General features: G+C 40.0%; 1 protein-coding gene across 1 annotated transcript in view; it reads right to left on the bottom strand.

Annotated features, from left to right (window-relative positions):
- Positions 1-26,886, bottom strand: part of SCEL (sciellin) — an 82,183-nt gene extending 55,297 nt beyond the window's left edge. The window contains exons 1-8 of the mRNA XM_075562699.1: positions 26,771-26,886; positions 23,242-23,301; positions 19,734-19,802; positions 15,794-15,868; positions 13,011-13,091; positions 10,870-10,935; positions 6,186-6,266; positions 3,211-3,270 (exon numbers count right to left, since the gene is read on the bottom strand). Of these exons, the coding sequence (XP_075418814.1) occupies positions 3,211-3,270; positions 6,186-6,266; positions 10,870-10,935; positions 13,011-13,091; positions 15,794-15,868; positions 19,734-19,802; positions 23,242-23,301; positions 26,771-26,886 (608 nt within the window). The remainder of the gene's footprint in view (positions 1-3,210; positions 3,271-6,185; positions 6,267-10,869; positions 10,936-13,010; positions 13,092-15,793; positions 15,869-19,733; positions 19,803-23,241; positions 23,302-26,770) is intronic.
- Between the last annotated feature and the right edge of the window lie 768 nt (positions 26,887-27,654).

The raw sequence follows: 27,654 nt of genomic DNA, 5'->3' as shown, positions 1-27,654 counted from the left end.
ACAGGCACCTTTAGGGCAGGGAAGAGCTGCTGCCACTGTGGGTGTCAGAGAGCCTAATTCCTCAGGGAGTAGAAAGCCTCATCTTTCCCCCATGAAGTAGCTAGAAGTTTTGAACTCCCAGCCTTCTGGTTTGAAAGCCAACGCATAATCTACTACACCAACAAGATAACAAAAACAGGAATATTTGCCAGGAAAGTAGTTGAATATTTGCCAGAAAAAATAGTAGAAGCCAATGAGTAGTAATCCATTATGTCAACAGGATAACATAAATAAGACTGTTTGACAGAAAAGGAGTTTCCATTGCCTATGGATACTCTGACAATATATTAAATTAACCTGGATCACAGAATGGATCTTATAAAACACAGGTTTCCATTACTCCCTTTTCAGGAAAAACAATAATAAAATTTACTCATTCCCCCTAGGCCAGTGGTTCTCAACCTTCCTAATGCTGTGACCCTTTAATACAATTCCTCATGTTGTGGTGACCCACCTCCAACCATAAAATTATTTTTTTTGTTACTTCATAACTATAATTTTGCTACTGTTATGAATTGTCAAGTAATCCATCTGATATGCAGGATGGAGTTTCATTGTTACAAATTGAACATAATTAAAGCATAGTGATGAATCACAAGAACAATATCTAATTATATATTGTGAAATATTTGTTTGTAATTACAAGGGTTGAGATAGCTTCTTTCTCACCAGATCAGCATTTCTGCATGTGGGCAGATCCACCTGGAGACGGATAGAGGAGCAGTATCTCCATACCTAAGACCATCTGAAATATGTGTTTTCTAATGGTCTTAGGCTACTACCCTGTGAAAGGATCCTAGGCTATTAAAACCTTATGCACTGAAGCCGATAATCCAGGTTAAAGCGTAGGTATCTGTTTTTGCAGCCTCCCTTGGTAATTCCAGCATTCACTAGAGGGGATATCGCCACTTTGAAAAGCACTCTTTGATATTAGTGATTCAGTGGTGGGATTGGAGGCAAAGTGCAATCCTGTAATGCGCAGGTTGCTGACATAAAATTCATGAACACTGTCCTTCTGTAGGACAAGCACTGCACACACGCCCTGACACACACGCCCGCATCACTGTTTCTTTGTTTGACATTCTACTTGCCAACTCTCAAACCTGGAGATTGTGTCCAGTCCCCATTCCGGGGCCAGCCCCACCTCGGCTGAAATAAACCAACTCTCAGGAATCTTGTTCATTTTAGCCCCAGTCCTTTCTGGCTGGTGCAAGAAAAGATGGTGAGATGACCTGGATTTCAGCTTGTGTGTTTACACAACAACACTTGCATATGTCCTAAAAGAAGGCACTCTTGTGGTGAATTAAATAACATAGAGCGTATTCTCAGTAAAGAAACTGAGCTTTTTAAATGACGTTATTGACAAAAAGTTCTGATCTTACATTTCAGCAATGCATTTACAACAAATCAAATGCTCATCAGATTTCAGAAATACTCCATTTTACAAAGAAGCATCACAAAGGGTAGCTTGGATAAATAAAGCTATTTCTGGTCCTTGTGGAGGGTCTCCAGTCACAATACTCTTTAATCTGCACAGCTAAGAAACTGCCAGTTTCCCTAGATTCCTCTCTCAGCAACCACTCCCCACCCGCAACCCCCAGGATGAACGGTTTTGGCAGTGGGAGGTGTGCACTGTTGCCAGGGAGGGGGGAAGAAAGTTAAAATTAATTACAGCTCTTGTTTCAGTTTCATTTGTGCCCTGTAACGTCCTTTCAATATCCCTCACCAATCTCTCCCTCAAAGGAAATGCAAAACCACCAGGTAAGGCCACAGACCCCCAAAATAATCCAGATCGTTGGAACAGAGGAAAAAGGAAAACAAATAAATACAAATGAAGCACTCAGTATAATTTCTACCGTCTATTTCTGGAATCAGAAGTAGGCTGTAGAAATTTTCTTTTCTTTTTATATTTTTAGCTTCCTGACTGAGACTGCAATTCCTAGCAAAATCATCAGAATTACTGAATTTTATTTAGATTTTGGGGGGTAATTTTGGGATTTAAACTGTGGAACATTTATATTCAAGATTTTCTCACTACTGATTATTCATTTATGATAATGTCTTATACAAACATCTACTTCATACAATACATAATGAATATGACAGAAAGCTCTGCCTTCACAGATTTTGGACATGATAGATGCAGATTAGACATTTATACAAAGAACACAAAGCAAAACCAAATACAATTAAGTGCTATAACTGTAGATAGAATTCTCATCTTCCACATGAGACCCAACTTCAATGACCAGCAAATGCATTGACTGGGAAGAAAGACCCCATGTTCTACTTTTAAAATTCAACCACTGGAAACCCTATGGGGTCCCCGTGATTTGATCTACAGCCCCTCATGGGGCTGGCACAGTACTGTAGAGCAGCTCTTTCTGCTGTAGAGAGAGCACCACGAGCTGGGGGTCAACTTCATGGCCACGGACAATGATGATGACAATTTCTTAGAAAGGCAGAAGCCCGATCTCACTAAGTCATTCAGGGAAGCCTGCAGGAGGGAGGTGATAGTTCAGCTGCAAGGAGAACGCGATAGCAACTTTGTACGTAGAAAACCCATCAGATAGGTATATGGTTTCAACAAAGGCAGGCTATTTTAAGAAGCCGCAAGAAAGAAGTGCATTCATTATATTCGAATGTTCCATTAAGGTTGGGATGAAAGAAGTTAGGAGAAATGAAATATTTGATAGGAAATTTGAATAGGGCCTTTAAAAAGCCAACTGCTGGGAGGTGGACTTGCAACTTACGGTGCCTTCCTGTGCGTGAAAGTAGAATTGTGATCGACTGAATTTGCGGTGGATGTGATGTGCGTAGCAAATACAGTCTAGGAAAACCTAAATGCAGGGTGCTGGAAAAACATAAGCTGAGATCTAAACCAGCAATATAAACGTAGTGCTAGAGATTTAGAATGAGGGTTAGAGCCAGGGCACGTGCGGTCACTGGAATGAGTAAAGCCTCCGGAGGAGGTAGCCGAGATAGAGGGTATGCAAGAATACCATTGACACCCAATACGGAGCCGTATTTACACACTCGCCTGCTATCTTCCTTCAAATCATATAGTTACCAGTTATTTTGTTAACATCTGAAACTTTTAAAGGTACAGGCTAAACAGTTGGTATCATAAAGAGAAGACAAGAAAAAAAGTCCAAAGCTCTGAGATCTCACCCTTTGTTAGTCCTCTGAGATGACCTGGCCACTCGGACAATGTGATCGAGATCCAGACTCCTGTAAACAAGGACAAAAATACAAGTCAATGGCAATAGTGTGCAGTCCGAAGGCGTGAAAGTGTTATATCTGTGTTCAATGAATAAAGTTTTATTCAAGAATTAGTTAGCTTAACAAACTGTTTTATGACCACCGTCTCCCCCCTCACCCCCCGCCGATGGTATAGTCACCACCCTATCTACCACTTTGCCATTCCATCTGGATGTTTGCTCTGCCATCTAGTGCTCACTGAAATAATGACAGTTTCTCCCACATTCTTGGCTACACCCAAGTTCGAAAAGGGAAAATAGACAGTAACTGTGCCAGGAAACACAGCTGTGTGTTTCTAAGTTTTAAACACAATGACTTAGGCCACCGATTGGAGTGAAGTACCTGTGTTCCTAGGTTTGCTAGGAACCTCAACACAAGCTGGCATAAAGTCAAGGCCACCACCTCATCAAGCTATAGGACAGGGTAGAACGGCCCCTCGGGAAGCCCAGGCATAGCCCGGTCCTACCCAAAGGCAGCAACAAAACTGGTGCATGTATTTCTGATGATGCAGGAAGAGGTGGACATGGCTTTATACAACCAAATGTAGGCGGCAAAGCTTTTGTAAAACACACTCAATTAAAGGGCTGTATGTCCACACAACGCTCTATATATGCCTTGGGACAAATGCTGAAATTACAGGGGTGAAAGCGCTGTCCTACTGTCAAGGGGCTTTATTTTATTTTGCTTTCATGTGAGCACAGTTTTGTTTTTTCTTAATGTAAAATTTAGAATAAAAATAAAAGAATGAAAATGTATATATATTAAGATAAAGAAAAATATATTCTAAAATAAAACAATAATGTTATAATTAAAATGTTACAATGTTTATAAGAATACAGTTATGCATCATTTTATTTCTTTCATTTTGAGATTTTATATAAAATGGTTTTCCATTTATTGAAGGCAGGTGAAAATCTATTTATCTATGTAGTTGTTACTTGTATTTTAAAGACTTCTTTTAAAGCCACTTTATTACTTCTGTAGCTACCCAGAGATAGGTCATCATACCTTGTATTTCTTTCAGCAGGTCTGTTGGTTTCAATAGATACAGTTGGTTTAAGGGGATATATTTGCCTATATTTTTTAAGGTAAAGAAAACTTGTTAGATAAGAATGTATTTCTCTGTTAAATTTATATTAAAATACATATTGAAAACATTAAAGCATATTACAATCATCGCACTACCTGAGAGTACCAGCTTTATACTGCTATTTTTGTTTGGCCAGAACTCAATTATCTAATACCTGAAATCCCACAGAGTTCACAGTCTATCAATTTTGATAACTATTATAAACCACTGGTTAGGCCTAGACATTTCTATTTTATTATGTTCCATCCCTCAATAAAGCATTTTCCTACTTGCCCCTTGAGATAATCACAAAGTATTTTAAATGACTGAGAATCCTTTTTTGTTATTAAGGACCAAAGGCATGTTTTTTCGTAAAGAATTATCCTACTTGATGTTTCACAGTGTATATTTGCTTAGATAATATAGAAAGTGTGTTTATATTTTAAGTGAACCCCCATATTGAGAATAAACTTGTAGTTGACAGAATTAAATGTTTTGATGTTCAATTATGTCCCAATTTATGATAAAATACTTTTCTTTGTTCATTTGCTAAGTATCTGACTGACCTACTTACACATTCTTGCATATTTTCAAGAAATTTTATTCATACTCCTGAGGACATGTGTTAATTACAAAAGAAACACTTCCCTTTCATATTCTTTCATTAAAATTATCTTGCTGTGATTAAAGTAATTTAGATTTAAAGCATGCAAATCACTTTAATTTTACTTTTAAGATCACTGGTGAAAGACATTAGAATAAAAATGGATTAAACCAACACCCCTAAAATTTAGTTGCTTTGGAATCTAAACAAATTCACTTCTCCAGAGTTGATGATTTTAGAATAAAATTTAGGCATTGCTGAAATCACTTTCTTTTAGACCCTCTAAAAAACTCTATTCAAAGTAAGATTTAATTTGCTTAATACTGTAGGAGTAAAAGGGAAAACAATGTAAGTTTAAAAATTAGGAAGTTATACTTAAGACTAATTATTTTACCAACTAAACATTTTTAATCTGAACTATATTTTTGTTTGTTTTTTTGAAAACATTTTATTAGGGGCTCATACAATTCTTATCACAGTCCATACATATACATACATCAATTGTATAACGCACATCTGTACATTCTTTGCCCTAATCATTTTTTTCCTCCTCTTTTTTTTTAAATTTTATTAGGGACTCATACAACTCTTATCACAATCCATACATATACATACATCAATTGTATAAAGCACATCCATACATTCCCTGCCCCAATCAGTCTCAAAGCATTTGTTCTCCACTTAAGCCCTTTGCATCAGGTCCTCCTGATCTATATTTTTAATGAATTCAGCATGGATGCATTTTCTTGACTCATTACAAAAAAATAAAGAACCTACTCTCTATTCCAAGGACAAGAGTTCAATATCTTATGAACCTTAATAGAATAGATATTCTGATCTGGATTTTTAATCCAGTAGGATGAACACCTAATGTTACATAGGTCTACTGTCCAGTCAAGACGTTCTAGCTTAAGCTACCCAAGTTATCCTCTTTCTGAAAAATAATGACAGTTCTCTAACTTGGTTCTAGATGACGTACACAAAAATCACCCTCAAGACGACAAAAGAATTTGCCTTCAATGAGATACCAGGTGTGTGTTTTTTTTAATGCTCAATAATAATGGCACTATGCAATGTGCGTTGTGGAAACTGGTTTGAAATTAGAATACACAGATATCTACGCTTTGGATAAATAAGATAAGCAGTTACTTTAGTTCCATTTCCCTCTAACTTTCTTACCTTAAGAAGACATTCTGGGCTACTGGTTCTTACCTGTTATCCTGTCTCCGAAGGTGAGGAGAAGAAGCCGGCAAAGTGGGCTTTGGAGGGATTGGAGGGTGAATATCTGACTCCCTTGGAAACAAACACAATTATTTTTACTATGGAAATTCGGCAAATTCTATCACACATTAACAAAGCACATTGCCGCCATGAAGAACAACCTCATGCATCTCACAACCGCTAAGCATGAGATATTTAAAGGGTTACAGTTCATGGAGCATTGACCTTGAAAGAAATCAGATAAAACTGTGATTATTTTTTAAATGTATTTAATCAAGTTTTTTAAAAAAAACATTATTTAACTCTATAGCCTGGAATATATTATAAATATATTAGCTCCATATTTTGCTAGAATATATGGCTTCAATTGTGCTATATGGGGCAGCAATATATTAGCATAATAAAGAGTCCATAGACATTAATGTATAAGTTATCAGTCTAATTCTTTCAACAAAGTACCAGGGATGTTCCTGCCCCTACCTTGTGTACTGCAGAAACTAGAGGGTTATTGGAATCTAGAGTATAAGAGTCCTCTTACTAAGCAATCTGGAGTTTACTTTAAGAATAATAGGGAACCACTGGGAAGTAGGAGGAGTGACACGTAAGGACTGATTCCATCAAAAACAAACAAACAAACAAATCCTTAATTGTCCATCCTTGGTGCTTTGTGAAAAGAATTAGACTAACAGTACATATAAATTTTCTTAGCATCAAATTGGTCAGTGCTGACAATATTTAAGACAGATTTGGTTAAGAGAGTTTTTTATATTAAATACCTTTATTGGGAGCTCTTCCTTACATCTCTTATCACAATCCATATATTCATCCATTGTGTCAAGCATATTTGCACATACGCTGCCATCATCATTTTCAAAACATTTTCTTTCTACTTAACCCCTTTATATCAGCTTCTCATTCCTGCCCTCTCCCTCCCATGCCCACCCTCCCTCACGAACCCTTGATAAGCAAATGTGGTGAAGAAAACTGATGGTGCCAGTGTGGCAGTCACCTAATCTGGTGTCAATTTAAGGATTAAGAGTGTAGGGGTGGAGTCAAGGCTGTCAATCTGGAGAGAGCCAATAAGACTTCTGTGTGAGAATGGCCTTCTGAGAATTCTGGGAAATCTGGTACTTCCTCCTTGGAGATGGAAGACACACTCTCTCTCTGCTACTTCCTGGGAGACATCGCAGAAGACAAGCCTCATGGACACAACCAGACCTAAGAAGCCAGAGAAGCCACAGAGAGACCCCTGCCAGCGCTGAATCCAAAGACTTTCTACCCACTGGCCTGTGATCTTCTGCACTTGGCATCATTGCATGTGTTTCGTAAGTCTGAAGAGGACTTTATAGATTGACATAGGAAATATGGGCTAATATTTGACTTATGGACTTGATCTGGACTGGGTTGGGATGTTTTCTCAATGTTCAATTGCTCTTATATATAAATCACTTTCTTATACATATATGTGTGTCCATGGATTTGTTTCTCTAGTCTACCCAGACTAACACACCCAGCTATCAAAAGATATAGCATCTGGGTCTTAAAGGCATGAAGATAAACAGGCGGCCATCTAGCTCAGAAGCAACAAAGCCCACATGGAAGAAGCACACCAGCCTGTGTGATTATAAGGTGTCGATGGGTTCAGGTTTCAGGCATCTTAGACCCAGGACAAAATCATACCCAATGTGAAGGGGTGGGGCATGGAGTGGAGACCCAAAGCCCATCTGTAGACAATTGGACATCCCCTCACAGATGGGTCACAAGGGAGAGATGAGCCAGTCAGAGTGTAGTATAGCACTGATGAAACACATAACTTTCCTCTAGTTCTTTAAAATGAGGGAGCGCTGTCTTCCCAAAGTAGAATTGAGCATAATGGCATGGATGGAGTAACGCCCATGGGAGTAGACCCTTCAGGACTTCATTTGCTGATGGGCACAACCCAAAATGAGAAGACGCAGCTGAACACATCAATTAATAATGAAACTTGGAAGGCATTGAGTTTAAGTCTCAGGAAGTTGGAAGTTGTAAAAAGTGAAAGGCGCAGTGGGGATCTGGAGGCACAGGGAATCTAGGACAGACGAACCCCTCAACACCAGCGGTGGGAGTGGCGACACCAGGAGGGAAGGGCATGTAGAAAGGGAGAACCAATCTCGGAGATCTATGTGTAACCTCCTCTCTGGGAGATTGTCAAGGGGGAGGCGGGTGAGGGGAGACGCCGGGGAGTGTAAGATAAAATATAATAATCATTTATAAACTATCAAGGGACCAGGGGTGGGATCGGGGAGGGAGGGGGATGGGGGGAAAAATGGAAACCGAGCTGATTCCAGGAACCCAATTGGAAGGTGAATTATGAGAGTGACGAGTGCATCGAATGTATAAGGGTGCTTTGCTTAATTGATGTATGTACAGATTGTGATAAGAGCCTTATGAGCCCCAATAAAAAGATTTTTTAAAAAAGTGAAAGGCATAAAAACAGTATTTTAGGTAGTACTACACGGAAATGGACTGGTACTGGCCATTTTGAATCATAGAATCATATGGTTTATTGTGCTGTGAATGGGACCTTCAAAAGGAATTGGATTGACCTTCAAAAAGAGAATTTCAAGATGCTTTTATAGTACAGTGCTGTCTGTGATAAGATTCAATCTGTCCACATTCAAGGAAATCCAAACAATACAACTATTATTCAAATTTTGCACCAGCCACCAAAGCTAGTGATGATGAAACTGAAGAGTTGTCCTAACTTCTTCACCCTGGCATTGATCAAACATGCCTTGATAATCATCGATGATTGGAATGCAATAGTTGAAAACAAGGAGAAAGCAAGCGTAGTTGGAAAGTGTGTTCTTGGTGATAGGAACAGAACTGGAGTGCACACGATAGAATTGTGCAAGGCCAATGACTTCTTCATCACGAATACCTTTTCCCACAACACAAGAGGCAACGAAACTTCCGTGCCTTTCTCCAGATGGGCTACACGGAAATGAAACTGACTACATGTGTGGGAAGGATCTAACACAGAATCCGGCACATAGTCCTGAGAGAGGAAGAGACACCTCACGAAATCACCCGCGGGACTCCTTGCTAAATTATCTCGGAAAGCATTCAGGGGAGGATTGTAGGCAGGCGAAATGTGTAGGCCAAATTAGTAGGTGGGCACAGCATGCAGACAAGTAAAAGCTGAAGTCCACACCGTGGAACAAAAAGGAAGTCTTGAGTTTTCAAATTCCTTTCAAGCTGCTTGCCAGGAAAATCAGGTCTAAATGTGTGTCGCAGCGCCGAAAGGAGGGACCAGCCCATCTTGGGGAACAATTGGTTTGTATACTTATTAGCACAGCCCAGCTTATTCCGGAAAAATCCAATCTTTTCCTCAAATTTTAATGACCATGTACAACCTCCCTGTTGTGCCTGAAGGGATAAGATCCCTGAACCCCACTAGCTTTGATGGGATCAGGGTATGTGCCGCACGGGCCCTTATTGTCCCCACCAGCTGGATCCTTCTCTAATCAAAGCTGGTTTGTATCACAATTCTGTGCCTTTCCCGCTCTTTCTTGGTGTGGCGAAGGCAAGAACCCTCCTTTGGATGGCTAGAATAGCTTGCAACAAGACCTTTAAGAAAGAAGTCATAGATTGAATTATTAACATTCTTAGTTAGAAGGAGGAAGATTAGGGGAAAAGAGGTTGTCTCCACCGAATGCCTATTGTGGCCATGCCACAGTAAAGGGGTTGGAAAGGAATCAGGCACACATTAGACACCTATGGGGACAATCCAAGGGTGGGGATACTCCGACCAAGGTCACCTAGGTGCAGGTAAAGGTCAACCTGGGCACGCACACTAGATATCAGCAACAATACATCATACATTCACCTGAAATCAGCCACTAAGAATGGCCATTACCTTCAACCACCACCCCCAACCCCTGAGAGGGGGTGAGAAAGGAGAGGTAGCAGAGACTAAGGCCAGGCTGCTCCCTCTTTCAGGTCAGAGGGTGGTATTTCTCACACCCTCTCGGCCTCAAACTCTCACGAGCTCTTCCTCCCGCTTTGGCTCAGGCACTGTTTTGGGCTCAGTGGCCTCCAATTTCCAGCCATTTTTCACGAGGTTTTTCATGCTCCTCCAGAGTGAACTTTTTTGGACGTGAACTTTCCCACGGCCACCATTGTGCAGCCTTGCACGCTTTTCAGAGATAGCTGTTCTGTATTTCCTGAAACCTCCCTTTCCCTCATCAAAGTAACTTGCATTTATAAAAGTGCTTCTGCCAGGTGAATTCTTTCAGCATTGAGGAGCAAGGACCATCCTGGACACCTAACACCAGCCAGAAATTTGTATCACAAGATGCCTGCCCAATGTTTTCTAACGTTACTTACAACTACTGCTCACAACAAAATAAAGTTAAAATAGATTCTCATCGGTCAGGTACGGTTTACGAGGACTTTTACCAGTCTTCCCACCCTGTGCTCCCTGTTGACAGCTCTGCTCTCCACGCCTGCCGCCTCCTTACTACTCAGTGTTTGCTGGGTCCCTCGAACCCCAGACCTCCCTCCCAGTGAGCAACATCTAGTCAGAGCTGCACACTCACAAAATTGCCTCCTATTTATTCCACACACCCACAATTTATCCGACACATTCTTCCATCGAGTTACACTGCAATTATACCTGACACCTTCCCCTTACCTTCTTCTTGTTCCTGGGCTTGCGGTGACATTAAAACCAGGAGGGGGTGGTGGAAACCAGGACTGTCTGTTAAGAAATGACATCGGTTAGCAATCCGGTGCTTATCCCACCCACGTGTCCGTGACAGGAAAAAAAAAAAAAAGCCTGGAAAGATGGAAGGGAGCTGGTAGTTTAAAAGCAATGTGATTGCTTTTGTATAAGGTCATGAAAATTATTTTATAAATGAAACACAAAGTAACCTATACTCCAAGCTTTCTCTTTTGACCCTAGAATACGTCGACATTTTCTGAAATATGTTATAATATGAATAGTAATCATTTGAAACTGTATTAGAACATCCTGACCAGTAAGGATATTAAAAATATAAGTGAACAGCACAGAGATTAGCGAAGGCATCAGCAATTAGCAAAGGGTTGGCAATAGACAATTAAAACATAACTCCAACTCGAGAAATGTCTTCACCCTCTATAATTTTAATTGGCAGAATGAGAACGCCTAGGTTAAACGAAGTCCGGAGAGAAATCTGTAAATTTTTGAATTAGCTGTATTGTCTGAGGCATCGCAGGACAGAACTAAGAGCAGATGGGCGATAAACCAAGGCAAATTACAACTCAAAGGAAAGAGGATGTTCAGGAGGGCTAATCAAAAGGGCTTCTCAAAATCGTCATGGTCTTATCACTGCTTTCAAGGTCCTGCATGAAGTCTAACTTGCACTAGATAGGGACTATTCAGGAGCTGGGCTCTTTCAAATCACTCTGACTCATAGAAACCCCACAGGATGGAATTGAAATGCCCCATAGATTTGTCTTGGCTAGAATCTTTATGGGAGCAGGTTTCCAAGTCTTTATCCCATGGAGTCACTGGGTCAGTTCAAACCTTTTAAGAGATTAGCAGTTTAGCATTCAAATGTTGCGCCACCTGACCTTAAATTTCTCTGCCAACTTTAGGATTCTTTACCTAATAAACAAAGGCTTGGAAAGATGTGAAATTTGGGACCAAGAGAAAGACAAATCACATTTCACAAGATTCTGTAAATTCAACCAGAACCCTAACTGCAGGAAAAAAATAGAATCAATCATTAATCTCTCAGAGGACCAGGGCACCAGGGCAAAGATAGTCCATGCTTTATCAAATATTTATTGGACCAGGCCTGGTTCTAAATGCAGGCAGAGGCAGCAAGGGGGAAACCCCACCAACAAAAGCCAGAGGGTCACGGAAACGTTCCTGCTTACACCATGATGCACCAGCACTGCATTCCCACCATCGCTTTCGTCTCACGATGAATGTGTCTGCCGTGATTCCACAGCACCCACTAGGCAAGTGGAACTTGGCAAGAATGGCACATGGGGGAGGGGCCAGGGGCAGCAGCAATCTACAAACAGGCACGCCTCCAGGCAGAGCCTTTGGCTCTGTATCTGGAAGTAGGGTCACATCATCTATAGAGAAAGACCTAGCAAAATACTTGCAAAAACCAAACCATTGAAAACCCTGTGGATACAATTATATTCTGAGACACAGGAGTTGCCACAAGTCAGAATGAACTCCAAGATAACCGCTTATTTTTAAAGAGAACTGGAGAAAAGAATATATATATATATGTATATATATATATATATAATGAAATCATTTTATTGGGGGCTTGTACAACTCTTATCACAATCCACACAGACATCCGCTGTGTCAAGCACTTTGGTACATTTGCTTCCCTCATCATTCTACATTTTAGTAAGAGATTTGTTGCTGTTGTTATTCTAATGCCTGGTAACCTTATGTGTGCAAAGTAGAACGTCACAGAGGTTTCAATGGCTATGGGATTATAAGCAGATCTTTCCAGGTATCACTGGGTGGAGTTGAATTGCCAATCTTTTCGCAAATAGTCAAGGGCTGAATTGTGTGTGCTACACAAGGACCCCAAATGCCAGAGCAGTAGGGGTGGGGAGCATAGGGGTGGGGTGGCAGTGGAGTTTTGGAGATTGAGGACAGTAGCCAGATGCAAGCACTAGACCTCAAGGATAAGTGAGAGCAAAGAGGACATGCCTCTGAATGATGGTGCTTGGAGACTTGGTGAATGCTTGAGTTCAGAAATCTAATAAAGGACATCAGCATATTAGCTAGAGGCAAACACAACCAGCCCACCATACCTCTTTTTCTTAACAGGAATAGAAGCAGAGGCGGAAGCTGTGGTCTTGGTAGTGCTTGTGTTGAACAAATCACCGGGTTTCCTGTTCAAGAACATAATCATATTCTTGAAACATCATTCTGCTCCAACTTTGAAAGACCTAGCAATTACCTCAGATTCCTCATCTGTTCTCAACACACCACAAAATACTTAGCTTAAAATTTTGACCAAAAAAAGGATACTCTCCCTCAATTTGATCTTTTTAATAAATTAACAGTCTATCAGGTAACGAATTAAAATAGAAGGAATTAAATGATTAGGTCATTCATCATATAACATGATTTGTCTAAATCCAGACAAATCAATGGTGGCATGCTAGGGATTCACACACCACACATATACACACACCACACATACACACACACACACACACACGTGTGGGTGCATGGGAGGGGGTACCTAGACAAACGGGGAAAAAAACCTTCGCCGGGCAGACCTTTCATTTAATGCATTTTCCCCACTGGGAGAGCCTCTAGCAACTCACTCTAAGTTAGTACATCTAGTGGTGTCTCCTGGGAAGGTTCTCTCTGGTCACAGTAAATTTTTTCATAAAAGCAGTTTGACTTGAACCTCGCGTTTTATGATGGCTGATTTAAGAGAATGGTGTGCAGCTGTGCAATATGGTGTCCTGGCTCGGGAAAAGTGCCACAGAAAGGGCTGTGATGCTGATCACAGCTTACAAGGACAGTGCTGTGGGAAAACTCAAGTGTACGAGTGGTTTTTTGTTTCTTTGTCGATTGATGGCAAACCTCGTTCTGGACTTCCATCAACTTCCACAACAGATGAAAATGTCTACAAAATTGGTGTGCTTGTGCCTGAAAACTGACGATGGACCATTGAAGAGATGGGGAAGTTATCTGGACTATTTTGGAGCTTGGTTCAGCGAATTTTAACAGAATATTCGGGAATGAAAAGGGTCACTGTGAAATTTGTGCCTCGGGTTCTGGCTGACCAGAACATGACCGTGGCGTAGAAACATGTCATGCTTTGAAAGGACAGCTCTGAAGCAACCCGGACGTTTTTTCCCAGGTAACTACTGGTGGAGACATGGTGCTAGGCTTACAACCCCAAAAGCAAACATCAGTGGAGCCAGTGGAAGATGCCATCGTCACCTTGCCCTCAAAAAGCTCGTCAAGTGAAATCAAAGATTAAGATGTTGATCATTTGTTTTGTTTTTTTAATGTGAGGGGGATAGTACATTTGGAGTTCATTCCACCAGGTCAGATTGTTAATCAAGCTTTCTATTTAGAGGTTCTGAAAAGATGGCATAATAGTGTGTGACAAAATGGCCTGATTTGTGGGAGACAGAGGACTGATTTTGCCACCACAACAATGCACCTGCACATGCAGCCATCTCAGTGTGCCAGTTTTTGGCAAAAACAAACAGCATAACTCTCTTATCCCACACACCTTACTCACATGACTTCACTCCATGCAACCTCTTTTTGTTTCAGTGAATGAAGAGGGACATGAAAGGACAGCAATTTGACAACTTAGAAGGGGTGAAGAAAAAATCAAGGGAAGTGCTGTCAGCCATCCAAACAGATGAGTTTGAACAATGTTTCCAAGAATGGAATTGCAGATTTGACAGATGTATTAAGTGTAATGGAGAGTATTTTGAAGGTGAGAAGGTTGTTTTATTTTTTAAAAATTAAATACTTTGAACAAAAATACAGTTTTGGGGGGTACCCCCTCGAGCAACAGTCTGCTAACTCTTACTTTAAAAGTCCACACAGTAAATATTTCAAACTTCGCAGACCCTTTTGGTGTCTCTCCTCATCTAGACAAGTCTGCTAGAGTCAAACTGGCTGCCATCAAGATCCCAATTCACAGAGATCCCAGAGGACAGAGAACTGCCACACAGCATTTCCAATGTAAATAGCTGCAGATGCAGACAGCCGCATCTTGCTCCTATGGGGTGACCGATCAGTTTGAACCACCAACCTTTTGACTACCAGCTGAATACTTAACCAGTGAACCACCAGGTCTCCTAGTCTGTGGGTGTGACTGTGCTCCAATGAAGCTTTAACCTCCAAACTTCTTCTAGCCTAGACCATTACATTAGCACGTGTGCACAATTAAAATACATTTTAAACTTAAAATGTAACTTGAGACAGAAAAGTACATACGCCTTTGTTGCTTCTGATGATCTAAATGTGGATAGGCTCCTGGTAAACAAAAAACAATGTTTGAGAAGCAATAATTAATACTTGCATTTGCCTGCAGTTAACCTTGAATTTCAAGTTTTATTATTAAATTGTAAATGTAATTTGAGAATGAGAAAAAGGAATACATTTTATAAGGTGATTCCAGTTTGGTGTTTTTTTAAATCTCTTATACCAGACCCCAAAGGAATAGTTTTTCTTTAAAAGATTCAGCATCAATTAAGTCTAGTATTTTTATTTGTAGGATACAGCACTCTTATTTAGCAATAAGAATATAACATGTACATTTGAATGTATTTCATCATCTTGCCACCAGGACAGATTTAAACAAAAACACAAATGTAGTAAGAATGATATCATGAAGTTAGAGGCTTTCTTGATTTATTATAAGCCTAACAACAAAATTTTGTTTTTCTCATGCCATACTAGAAAGGACTAAGAGCTTTTATTCTAGAATTTTAGTGTCAGAAATATAGAGTTAGAAGTTACAGAAAAGTTATTAAGTCAGAACAGAGCAGTGGAAGTAAATAAGTAGTACTTAGAAACAGTTTGCTTGAGCCTTTCCCAAGTTAGTAGATGCTGGTACCTGCTATTTAGTCGGTTATCCAAGGTATTGGCCTTATGTGTTTCAGCAGCATCTTTTCTGTCTGAGATCCTTTATAAAGAAGCAATAAAAATCTGGGTAAGTATTTACAGTACTTAACTCCTTCCTGAACTCATTCTTACTAGAATAACTTCACAACACAACGTTTCTTTAATAACAAGCATTGTTTTTCAGGTGTTAACATTTTAGGAAATTTTATAGTTAAAAAAGCTATTTGTGACAAAAAGCCCATTTTTAAATGCTTCAGAATTTAAAGTATTATGCTTTTCTATTTGCCTGTCTGCACACTGAAATCATTATACTCCTTTTCAGTGGAATGCTCAACTGTGATTTGAGTGTTTTGTGATACAGAAAATGCCATGTATTTGTCAAACCCACTTCATTTTCCTTCTGAGCACATAGGAAGACCACATTTCTCAACTTCCTTTGCAATTAGACTGAGGTCACGAGCTTGAATTCTAAGATAAAGAATGTGAACAGAAATGTGGTCTGCCACTTCCACACCCCACCCACCATCCTCCTCCTCCAGTGTTATTGTTCCCATTCCACGATGAAGTTCGTGTGCATGGGTTAAAGATCGCAGCACTAAATCATAGAAGAAACTGAGGTCGCTGAGTGACTGCGTGCAGCAAAGATGCGTTCTACCTGTCACTCTCTGGCCCATCCCACTGGACTCCAGAGTAAGCCAGCAGTGATCCTCTGTTGTACGAAACCATGGAGATTCACAGTGAGGGGGTTGTAAAATTGCTCTGTACCCTAACAAACTCACTTGCTGTCATTGGTACAGTTAGTTAAGAATTCCAACTTGATCAGTCTAGCAAGCATGAAGATAAGAGCAGGTGGGGCCATTAGAGGTTTTAATTTCTTTACACTCAAGTCTTATCAAGGAAGAATGATCTAAAAGCCCTGTTTTGTGTGGGTGTGTCTAGGGACAGGAAACACCAATCTCTCGGTATTGGCTATGACATCAAACAACAACAGGCTCCATGATCTTATGACTGCAGCCCCTCTTCCTCGCCTTTCCGTCAGAGCAGGTTGAAAGGATTGTCCTACGAGTTTCCTGGTGCCAGCTTCTGGAGCATTCTGCATGCTTCCTGAAACTAGACTAGCAAAGTTTCCCTCTGGAAACACATAGTGTGGCAAGTCACTTCTGTTGATTCCTTAGTATAGGGCAACTCTAATTATCCCTCAACTTCCACCTCTACTATCTACCTTACTGCAGGGGCTTGTGAAACAGCATAAAATACAGAACTTTTATAGACTTTTCTTGCTAAGAGGGAACCTGACTTTGACTCTTTTTAAAAAATAGTGGGGGAAATTTGATTTAGTTATATGGTAGAAATAATTATTTTTACTTAACTAAAATACTGGGTTCGTAATTCAAACATTGTGAATATTCCATAAAACAGTTTCTGCTTACAGTGCACGATGCCAGGAACCCTTAACATTTGAATGTAAAAGAGAGGATGATATCGCAAACACCATAGTCTCAATACAATGTTCACAATACAGTGTTCACAATACAGTGTGTATAACAGAATGTTCACAATACATTGTGAAGAATACACTGTGAATAATACAATGGTAACTTTTAAGACTCCCGACACCATGTGTAAAAACGTCCATGCCTAATGTGAGCATCAAGCTAAAGACTATGATCATATCATGTGCACAAACTACCCATGAGAACCCTCAAATGTTGACATTGGAAGTACTCTGGTTAAGTCATAGTGAATCATAGATAGGATACCAGGTTTCCTTGAAATCTCTATTCAGACTTTATAGCCATCTCTGGGGTCCTCACGTAAGAAAAACAAGAATCTTAGGAAGTTGCTGTTCTAATACACTGAAAATGACAATTTGTGTAGAGCAAGGAAAATACCAAATATCCTCAAGTTTTAAATAAAAGTGAGTTTTGATGTTAAAAGTAAATGAGACCAATGAAAGCGCAGTGTGAATCTATGCGAATATTATCACATCTACTAATAAAAATAGCAGTCATCTGATATATTTTCCTCTACTTTCATAACACTTTTTAAAAGCAGGTATAATTATTTTCATTTTCTAGATGAAGAAGTGAAATTCCAGAGCAATTGGGGACTTTCGGTCACAATGCTAAAATATGGCACACACACACACAAAAGAATTTACAGGGAATAAGTCTATCTCCAAACATTTCCCACTAAGACCCAATGTCATACCTCACATCCTATATCATGATTGCCCAAAACGATCACAGATTAGGTCAACATGTCTTTCTCTAGTTGTTATTATTCACGTGCCACAATCTCTGCTAGGACACTGGAGGTCAGGGGGCTGCAGGGTGGGAGGGATCAAAGGGCATGTGGAGAGAATCTATTTATAGTAAGAGATTCTAATATATATTTCAATTTCTTAGAGAGATGAAATTAAGTTATTGTCAACTTTTCATATGAAAAAGATTTAATAGGAATTAATGTGGAGACAGGAAATACCTAAATGATATAATCCTAAGAGCCCAGGGGAAATTATACTACTACTGTACAATACTAAATGTCTCCCGAACCTACTACTATACAGTCCTAAATGTCTCCCGAACCTACTACTGTACAGTCCTAAATGTCTCCCGAACCTGAGTTTTCTAAGTTCAGTTATTCATCCTTCAGGATCTGGGCGTGCCACATCCACCGCGGGGATGTGAAGAGGGTGCAGAACCAGTGCTGCTGTCTTTGAACGTAGGGTCACTATGAGTTGAAACTCACTCAGAGGCAAACGACAATATACACTGCCTCTGCGTGCTCCAGTAAAGGTGCTATCAGTCAGAATCAACAGTGGGTTTGTGCATGGGTTTTGTTTGTTTGCCCATGCATGACAGTGTAGATGGATATCCTTTGCAATTACTTTAACAAACATGTGCTTATCAGAATGATAATTTAAAGGAAAGGCTGTTCCTTCAGGGATACCTCTACTAAGGCGATTGACTTAGAGAACCTATTAGAAGTGCGGACATCTACACCTTTGCTAAACACTACCATAGAATGTAGCACATAACACATGTAGACATGGTAAGTTTCAGCATAGCTGCTTAAAATCTATCCAGTGCCATTTTTATCTGTAATAGTAACATATCTTTAATGCTAGACAGTGAACTCAACTATTGCTGGTCTCCGTGTTCACTGTATCTTTGCTCCAATTAAAGATGTTAACTTTACACTTAACCTACACTTTTAAAGCATCTCTAACAAATTATAATGAAAATGCGATTTGTAGTGTGAACGCTTTAGCCAGAATGGAAGCTTCACAATTTTCTCTATAAAAAGATCCCTAACCCTCAATACAAAACTAATGACAAACATCATAAAGGACTCATTCTCTGTGTTAAATGCTTACTTCAGTGTTGAGAAAGTAGTTTCACTTTCTGAAGCAATGAGCTGATCAGTTGTATCATTCAATTAGTTGTATTTGAAAATCACATTATATCCTTAAATTTTATCCTTGATTTTTAAATTTTCAAAAATCAGTTGCATGGTTAAATTTTACAGTGTCTCTAGAAAGCAGGTGGACAGAAACTGCTCTTCTTCTTTTGAGAGGGAAGAACCCAAAGCTAGAACAATGACGGCTCCTAGTCACACAAATAACTACACACTCAGTGTTAAATCATATAACAGGCGCCAGCCAACATCCGCTGTAGGTATATACACCACACTAGTTTTTCTCAGATGGCTTATGTAAATCTAACATTAAAAATATTTACTCATGAAATAATATATCTAGTCAAGATTTTGTGAATTTTGGAGGAGGAAATCATTTAATCCTTCTGTCACTTCTATCTCTGAATGTAAACTATTAATGCTTCATTGGAGTAACTCAGAACTTTATAAGAAAGGGGAGTCAACATATGCCATGGGCTCTGCTCAGATAGTTCAAAACACCTTACCTGTCTAAAGTCTCATCAGATTTGTAACGACTCATTCTGGCTTTCGGCTCAAGGCTCTCACTGGTTTTCCTGTAGCCAAATACATAACCAAAATATAAATAAATTAGCAGATAATTCATAAGACTTGTCATGCATTTTGCAAAACATTCACCAATTTGGGTAACAAATGCACTTTACCAAGAAAAGGGAAAAATTGAGCACCCAAGTTCTCCGAAGTTTGATGTAGAATAAATTACATCCAATCTAATTCTTCGTGCTAATAAAGGATTCTTCTTTGCCCCCAATCAGTTTCAATGAGAATATGATACATGCAAACTAGAGATAAACATACAGAAACCAAACAATACAATACATAAAATGGTTGCTAGTTAAAATGTACTCTTGTCAATGTTTTAGATTTTTATATAATAAAAGCTCCTCACTCTCTTTGTTTTGCTTCCAGAATTTTACCAGTGCCATAAACTAGAACAATGGGCCGAGTATGAAATTTCTTTATTTAAAATTAAGCACCATGGACAATTTTGAAAATAAAAGGTCCTGGCAGAAGGAAGGGAATGGAATAAAAAGAAAGGATAGAATCAGGGAAAGAAAGAAACAATTAAAAGAGGAAAAGTGGAAGAAAGAAAGGATGAAGGTAGTATGCAGAAGAGAAAGGAGATATGGAAGACAAAAGAACAGAGGAAGGAAAAGCAAGGAGGATGGAGAGGAAAGGATGTAAATGAGCATGAAGGATGAAGAGAAGGAGGAAGAAAGCAGAAAGAAAAGAGGACAGAAAAAAAACAAAAGAGGACAGGAAATTCAGGATTAGGAATCAGAATAATCAAAGCAATGGAAGTGGCTTGATGAGACTGATAAAACCGAGGGGGTGAAAAAAAAGGAGAATAAAATGTGGAAACGCATTTAAGTAGGAGCCACAGTGGTGTAGTGAGTTACAAGTTGGGATGCAAAACACAAGGTCAACAGTTGAAAACCACGAGCTGCTCCAAAGGAGGAAGAGATGGTTTTCTATACCCCATATAGTTTCGGAAACCCAAAGGGCAGTTCTAGCCTGTCCTATAAGGCCACTGTGAGTCAGAATTGACCCGATGGCAGTGAGTTTGCTTGGTTTGTTTGTTTGTTTGAATGCCTCATGTAACCTTGCAATACAGGGAAAGTCATTTAGGGAATTATCCCAGGAGTTTTGGAGTTAAGGTGCTTATACTTTACAGTATCATGTGAAGCACGGAGATAAATCATATTGGTTCACAATAAGTACTGAGCACATCTCAAGGTACTAAATTCCCTGCAGACACTGTTGGGGTTTATGAGCCTTATTTACGATATCTACTTGATCTGGTAAAGGCAGTAAAGTGTCTTGAATTTTGGATAGTATAAAGTTACTTTCTAAGGTGATGAAGATGTATTACCTATTTTCCTTTTCTTTAAAGACAAGCTATGAAATAATTCATTACCCTCCTCTCTGATTCTGAATTATTTGACAATCATAACCCTGATCATGTTCCACCTTTGCTTAAAGAACTTTGATGGTGACTCAGGGCATTAGAATGACATTTCCATCTCTCCCCGTGGTGATCTCCTCCTATCCTGCTTAGCTGGCACTGCCTCCTGCTGCTCCTGGTCTTTCCACCTTCACTACTTTCATCCATTTGCCGTCAGTTCCTCTCCATGCTCTTTGCCCATATTGCACACACCAACCCCGGTTGGAATTTCTTCCTTCCCTATGTCATTGAACAGCTGTGGTGTGTTAATTTTATGCACCACCTTGGCTAGGCTGTGGTTCCCAGTAGTTTGGCCAGGCAAAGACTAGTTGCATTAGCAAGGGAAGGCAATGGAAGACCAGGTAATGCAATGTAATCCACTCCCACAGTGCAATGCACTTATAATATGATGAATTTCCATAATTTAATCTAATCTCCTATAACTACCCAATCAATTGAAAAGGGAATGTCCTTAGGGTGTGGTTGGCTTCCAGACTACAATAGATATTTTGGCAAAACTCTTTCTTCATTCTGGACTCTTCTTGTCACTAGAATCAATAGATTTGGGGATGCAAGCTTATAGAAGTTTCCAGAGCGCTCACTAACCTATGAACTTTAGATTCACCAACCCCCATATCCTGTGAGTCAGTTCATTAAAGTAAATCTCTGTCTCTCTCTTTCTCTTTGTATATATATAATATATATGGGAAAATGATACATAGTTTATTGTTATAAATTACTAACCCTATATCTATCAATCAATCAATCAATCTAGCTATCTATTCTGTATTACTGCTTCTATGTCTCTAGAGACTAAACCATCAACTTTAGTTGCTTGGAATACTTGCTCTTCCTCCTGAAGCAATGACACTAACACAGGTGCCCACTTTCTTGATGAAGTTTTCTCATGGCTTCCTCCTCTGTATTCCTGTAGCACCCTTACACATGCCTCTATAATAGCAGTTTTCATAGTAAATGTTATGAATTTGGCTTATTGACCCTTTCCCCCTGCACTAATGCGAGAAGGCCTCAACTTGGAGGTTGTGTTGTCTGTAGCACCTGATATGATGCCAGCACACGGCAGGTGCTCCAGGATGGCTGGGGAGGGAACAGAATGGGGGAGACGTGGCGGGCTCGGAAGCCCTAGGGTATACCTTTGCTCTAGCCTGTGGGGTTGTCATGCATCAGACACGACTAGACAGCAACAGGTGTGGCTAAAAACGGGTTTAAAAAATTTACAAAAAGTCACAAACAAATACTTCCAAAGTAGACGTATTTATGGTATCACCTTAACATTTTAAAATTCACACAATGCAAAACAATCGTATTTGTTTGCCAATTGCCTCTTGGTGACAAACCTAAACAGGCAACCAGATCAGACGCAATGTGTGCCTTCGAATGGGTGCAAGTGTATGACGTTTGTGAATGTAAATGAGTTTGATTAAAAGTCTTTTCTCTTTATTTAATCAATCTTGATTTACACCTTGAGCTGCTGACCACAAGGTCAGCAGTTTGAAACCACCAGCTGCTTCTGCAGAGAAAGACGGGGTCACTGTGAGTTGGACTAGGAACGGCAATGAGAAGCGAGGATCCACAGCACGGTGTTGCTGGGATCGTCTGAGTTTCCTGACAGATTCACCGTCATCAATCCATTTGCCATCGGTGTCTGACCTGCTTTTTCCACAGCCTGTTGTTTTCAGAAAGAATTGCCTGCTAACCTAGTAAGCCCTGGAGTTGTTATTCATTCGTATATGTTAGGGTTCCTCCCCCTAAGGTTCAGAGATCTCTTATCTAGTCCCATTACCATGAAAGCACCTTGGCAGGAGAATCAGCAAGGGAAGGTGTGCAGATTACACTGGTACAAGCAGAAGGCGCACGGAATTTACCCTATGATTAATGACGTGTGCACTCTTCGCAAGCGGCCAGCATGTCAGTGGGAGCCTTAAACTAACCACAAATGCTCAGTTGTCTTGGATACATCTTCTCCTAAAATGCCATATCGATCTGTTTTTGCTAATAAAAACACCCACCTATCCAAGGCGTCTTGGGAATTATGCCGGTTGAGCGCCGCCCTACCGTAATTTTCATCTCTGTAAGGAAAAAAACAAAGTATGTCACCCAACGAGTCACCCCAGTATTTGGGAAGTGCCAAACAAAGGATGGAAGCAAACAGCTTGCAACGCTTGGCAAGGTTAATTAGCTTTATTGCAGACAAGAGCACACAAGTGTCTGTTTGTTTTCAGCAGTCACCACCATGGGAAGGAGCAGGGCAAAAAGAAAAAATATATCTGTACAAGTGATCATGATCCTAACAATGGAATGAGTGTGTTGTTCTGTGGGTTTGCCTTTTAATCAGGGTGTGGGAGCACAGAAAGTCTATCTACTTTTTCCATATTCATCCATGACTTTTGAGTAGATGCTCACGCATGGAAACCTTATGTGTTAGAAAATATAACCCCTCTATATGATTGTCTTGATTATAATCTTTACAAAGACATAGCACCAGGATGAGTTTGAACCAACAACCCTTAGGTTAATAGTTGAGGGCAAACTATTCACACCACTCAGAGACCTTTTGAAAGGTCTTTTTTTCTGCTGGAAATAAAAACTTTCTACCAACTCATATTACATTTAATGAGGATTATTATACCTGAACTTCTTTATTTGATGAACTTGCCAGTTCACCTGACAAAAAGCAGAAAAATAAGTACCAATATTTATCTTTTAAAAAAATTGTTCACTCACAGGGGCATAGCCCATTTTGAACTGTTTGCCTCAGTTTGTCCTTAAAGTAATGCTATAAATTTGGTAGCTAAGACAACATCCATAAATTTGAGGACATAGACTCCCAAAGCCTGTCTTTCCCACTTTTCCCAACAGATTGGAAAGTAGGGCAACTTTAGGAAACATCGAAACACCGAGTGGAGCATCTGGTTTGAAGCCGGGGGAGAGAATAAATACCGGAACACTTTTCCTGTCAACCCAACCAAACATGAAATACCACATTTTCTGTGGCTTTGCTTTATGAGCATGACTCAATGCTCAGTAATCACACTTTTACTAAAGCTATATAAAAACACTTTAGGACCCAATTAATATTTTTAAAAGATTAAGAGTGAAACTGAAGTAATGCCAACAAGCATATGCCTCAGCGACTCTGAAAGAACTCCTCCATTTCAGCGGGTATCTCATTCTGAAGCTTGTGAGAGAGTGGCAGCCACTAGCCAGTATTTTTTCCTGAAGGGGAAAAATCAAAACACAGAGAACAGAAATGGGCCAGTGGGCGTGGTGGAAACATCAGAGCCAAGTTTTCTTCACTCGGCAGCTGCCATGGCACCCAAACCGGCTTCGATAGCCTAACAACTCTGATCTGTCTTAGACATTCTTAGATCCACCCATTTGTGTAAATCTTCACAATCCAAAATTTATGGCATTGCTTTATCACCATGGGAACATGGAAATGCTATATTAGGCTCTGATTGAAATAGTAAGTACTGCTTCCTAGTAGGAAGTCAATGCTGTCCAATGACCTGAGCTCCAAAGGAGTCCTAGCAATAGAAATCACTTAAGCACTTGGCTCCAACAGAAAGGTTGGTAGTTTGAACCCACCTAGCAGCTCAGTGCGAGGAAGACCTGGTGATCAGTTCCCATAAAGATGAAAAGCCAGAAAACCCTATGAGTCAGTTCTACTCAGTCACATTCTGTGAGCCAAAATCAACTTGACAGCACTTAACACCGACTCCAAATGTTTGTGTGATTCTCTCCACGCCCTATGTACCCTAACAACGATAGCATTTAATAATAGAAGCTAATATAGGCATTGATTTTACGAGTCACACCATATGTTTCTCAAATATTCTTATTTGCACAGTTTTAAAGAGAGTAATGCTGGTTTTCTCAATCTCGGCACTACTGACAGGATAATTCTTTATTGTGAGTGTTATCCAGTGGGTTTAAGGAGATTGGGCAGCTTCAAGTTTGTTGGGGTTTTAGCAAAATCTCTTTCCCTGTATCCAAGAGGATCATTCTGAGCTGTGACAACCCCAAAACATTTCCAAATGTTGCTAAATGTTGACCGAGGGGAAAATTTTTCCCCAATTGAGAAAATGCTCTAAGGGAGAGAGATGGGCTATGTTAAAATCTCAGCTCCACCACTTAATTGTGCACCATCAGAAAAGTTACTTAAGTTCTGTAAGACTTACAGTGGATTTCTTTTCCATAAAAATAAGACTATGATTCTTATTTTAAATGGTTGATGTGATATTTAGCAGTGGTCACTTAAAGTATCTAGAATCACATTTGGGACATGTTGAAAGGAGAGACTAGTTCTGGGAGAAGGACATCCTGCTTGGGCCGCCACAGTGGGCTCAAGCATCTTTCTGTGGTGCCTAGGGTCACTATGGGCAGAACCTGCCGGATGGCACCTAACAACAACAGCAACAACAACAACAACAGCATCAAACCTGGCACAAGAAAACATATTCAAAGGTACATATATATCACATATAATAAACCTGATTTGGACAGATTTTGCCAGGAAGCTATCTGTATTGGCAAGGAAGCTATCTGCCTATATTTTTTCCATATACAAGTAGTATAACTAATGCTTTTATTATACAGATAAAACTTGCATGGTGGTGAAAAGTAACACCTCTGCAGTGACTAACTGTCTACTATCTAAGAGCCCTGGAGTGTAATGGATTCTAAGTTGGGGTACTCACTGCAAGGTCAGTAGTTCAAACCTACCAGGCACTCACTCCTCTGTAAGAAGATGAGACTTTCTGCTCTGACACAGCTTTACAGTCTCAGAAACCCAAAGTGGCAGTGCTACTAAGTTCTTCAGTGCTACTTGCTGGGAGTCAAAATATTGATTCAATGGCAATGAGCTTGTTTTCTTCATCCTAAAGAGAGATATGTCCCCTCAGGATTAGAATAACCAGAAACGTCTATCCAAGAACTCAAGGTGACTTGTGATAGATCTTTCACAATTAAATTTATCAGTTGAAATATACTATTAGGAACTTCTAAAGAGCAGGAGTCCTGCTGGCACAATGAAGTGCTTGACAACTAATGAAAGATGGGCAGGTCAAACACACCCAGCAGTGCTATCTACGGGAGAAAGATCTAGCAAGCTACCCAGTCTACAAAATCCTAGGGGATGCTTCTCCATAACACCACATTGCTATGAATAAACACTTGACCCAGTGGTACCTAAGAATCACCACAACAAATTTTGACTGATATGGTCAACATATTTCAATCATTTCCGTACCATAACTGCTACCTTTATAGAAACTGGAGAAACCACGATTCCTCTAGTTCTACTCAAGAATTAACTGTGAAGTCCTGTTCTCTCTTGCTGATAACTCACATTCCCTTACGTGCGTCGGATATTTAAAATGGTAGCGGTATTCTTGAAAAACCTAATGTAATCAATGTATGCTTAATACACCTCACCAAATGGTAAGCCAGACAGCGAGGTACACGAGAAGAAATGTATTTGCTTTTCAGATGGTACTTTTTACAATATCCACCCACCCCTCTTCTCCATCCCCTTACTTTTCTCCTTCAGGGAGTTTCTTTATCCAGCTGTTGTCCTGTAACAAAGGCCTTCTTTTGTTCACGTCCTGAAAACCCTGTTGCTTCAGCAGGGCCCCTTGAGTAGCACTCTTCATACCTATCAAAAACAAAAAACCATGTGAAACGGAGAGCTGTGGAATCGTGGGACAGACTAGGGCTGTGTTAACGTGAATCTCTCCGGGGGGTGGGGAGAGGGGTCTGAATGGTCAGCCTGAGTCTTCTAGGTTGGCAAGCCCAGTACTGTTTCAAAGTAGGGCTCGTGGGCAAGAACAGACAAATCCACACCTGATCATCAGAGATAACATTCAGCACTGCTCAGGTGCCAAATGAAACCGCCAGTGCAGATCATGGGCCCCATCCAGCTGCAGAAATGTAGAACCACCAGCTGGGTAAAGGCCAGACACAGCTTGCTGGATTTCCTTAATAAGAAGGGCTAGAAGCACACACAGAATTGTTTTTATAATACCTAGGAAACAATAGTCGATTAATCACAGTATACTGAATTATAAGTAACATTTCTTTGACCCTATATGAGCCAGAAGCAAAGAATTCATCCCCGAACATATGTCTGCCCCCAAGGAGCATTTTTATTGATTAAAACAAAATCTTTAGATGGTAATTACACAACTAAAAGCCACAGCACCCTTACCTTCTGCTGAGGCCTTACATGCTAATTAAATTAGAAGTCTTCAAAAATCAAGATGTCACTTTGAGGACTAAGGTGTACTTAAATTATGAAAATCGTTATTTTTGAATCACCTAATATGCATTGGAAAGCTGGACAATAAATCAGGAAAACCAAAGAATTGATGCCTTGAATTATGGTGAGTGAGGAATATTGTATCTACCATGGACTGACAGAA

Source organism: Tenrec ecaudatus, chromosome 11 (genome assembly GCF_050624435.1).
Source record: "Tenrec ecaudatus isolate mTenEca1 chromosome 11, mTenEca1.hap1, whole genome shotgun sequence".
In the NCBI taxonomy this organism is placed as follows: Eukaryota; Metazoa; Chordata; class Mammalia; order Afrosoricida; family Tenrecidae; genus Tenrec; species Tenrec ecaudatus.
The sequence above is the reverse complement of the archived record's forward strand: the minus strand, read 5'-3'. Positions and strand labels throughout refer to the sequence as shown.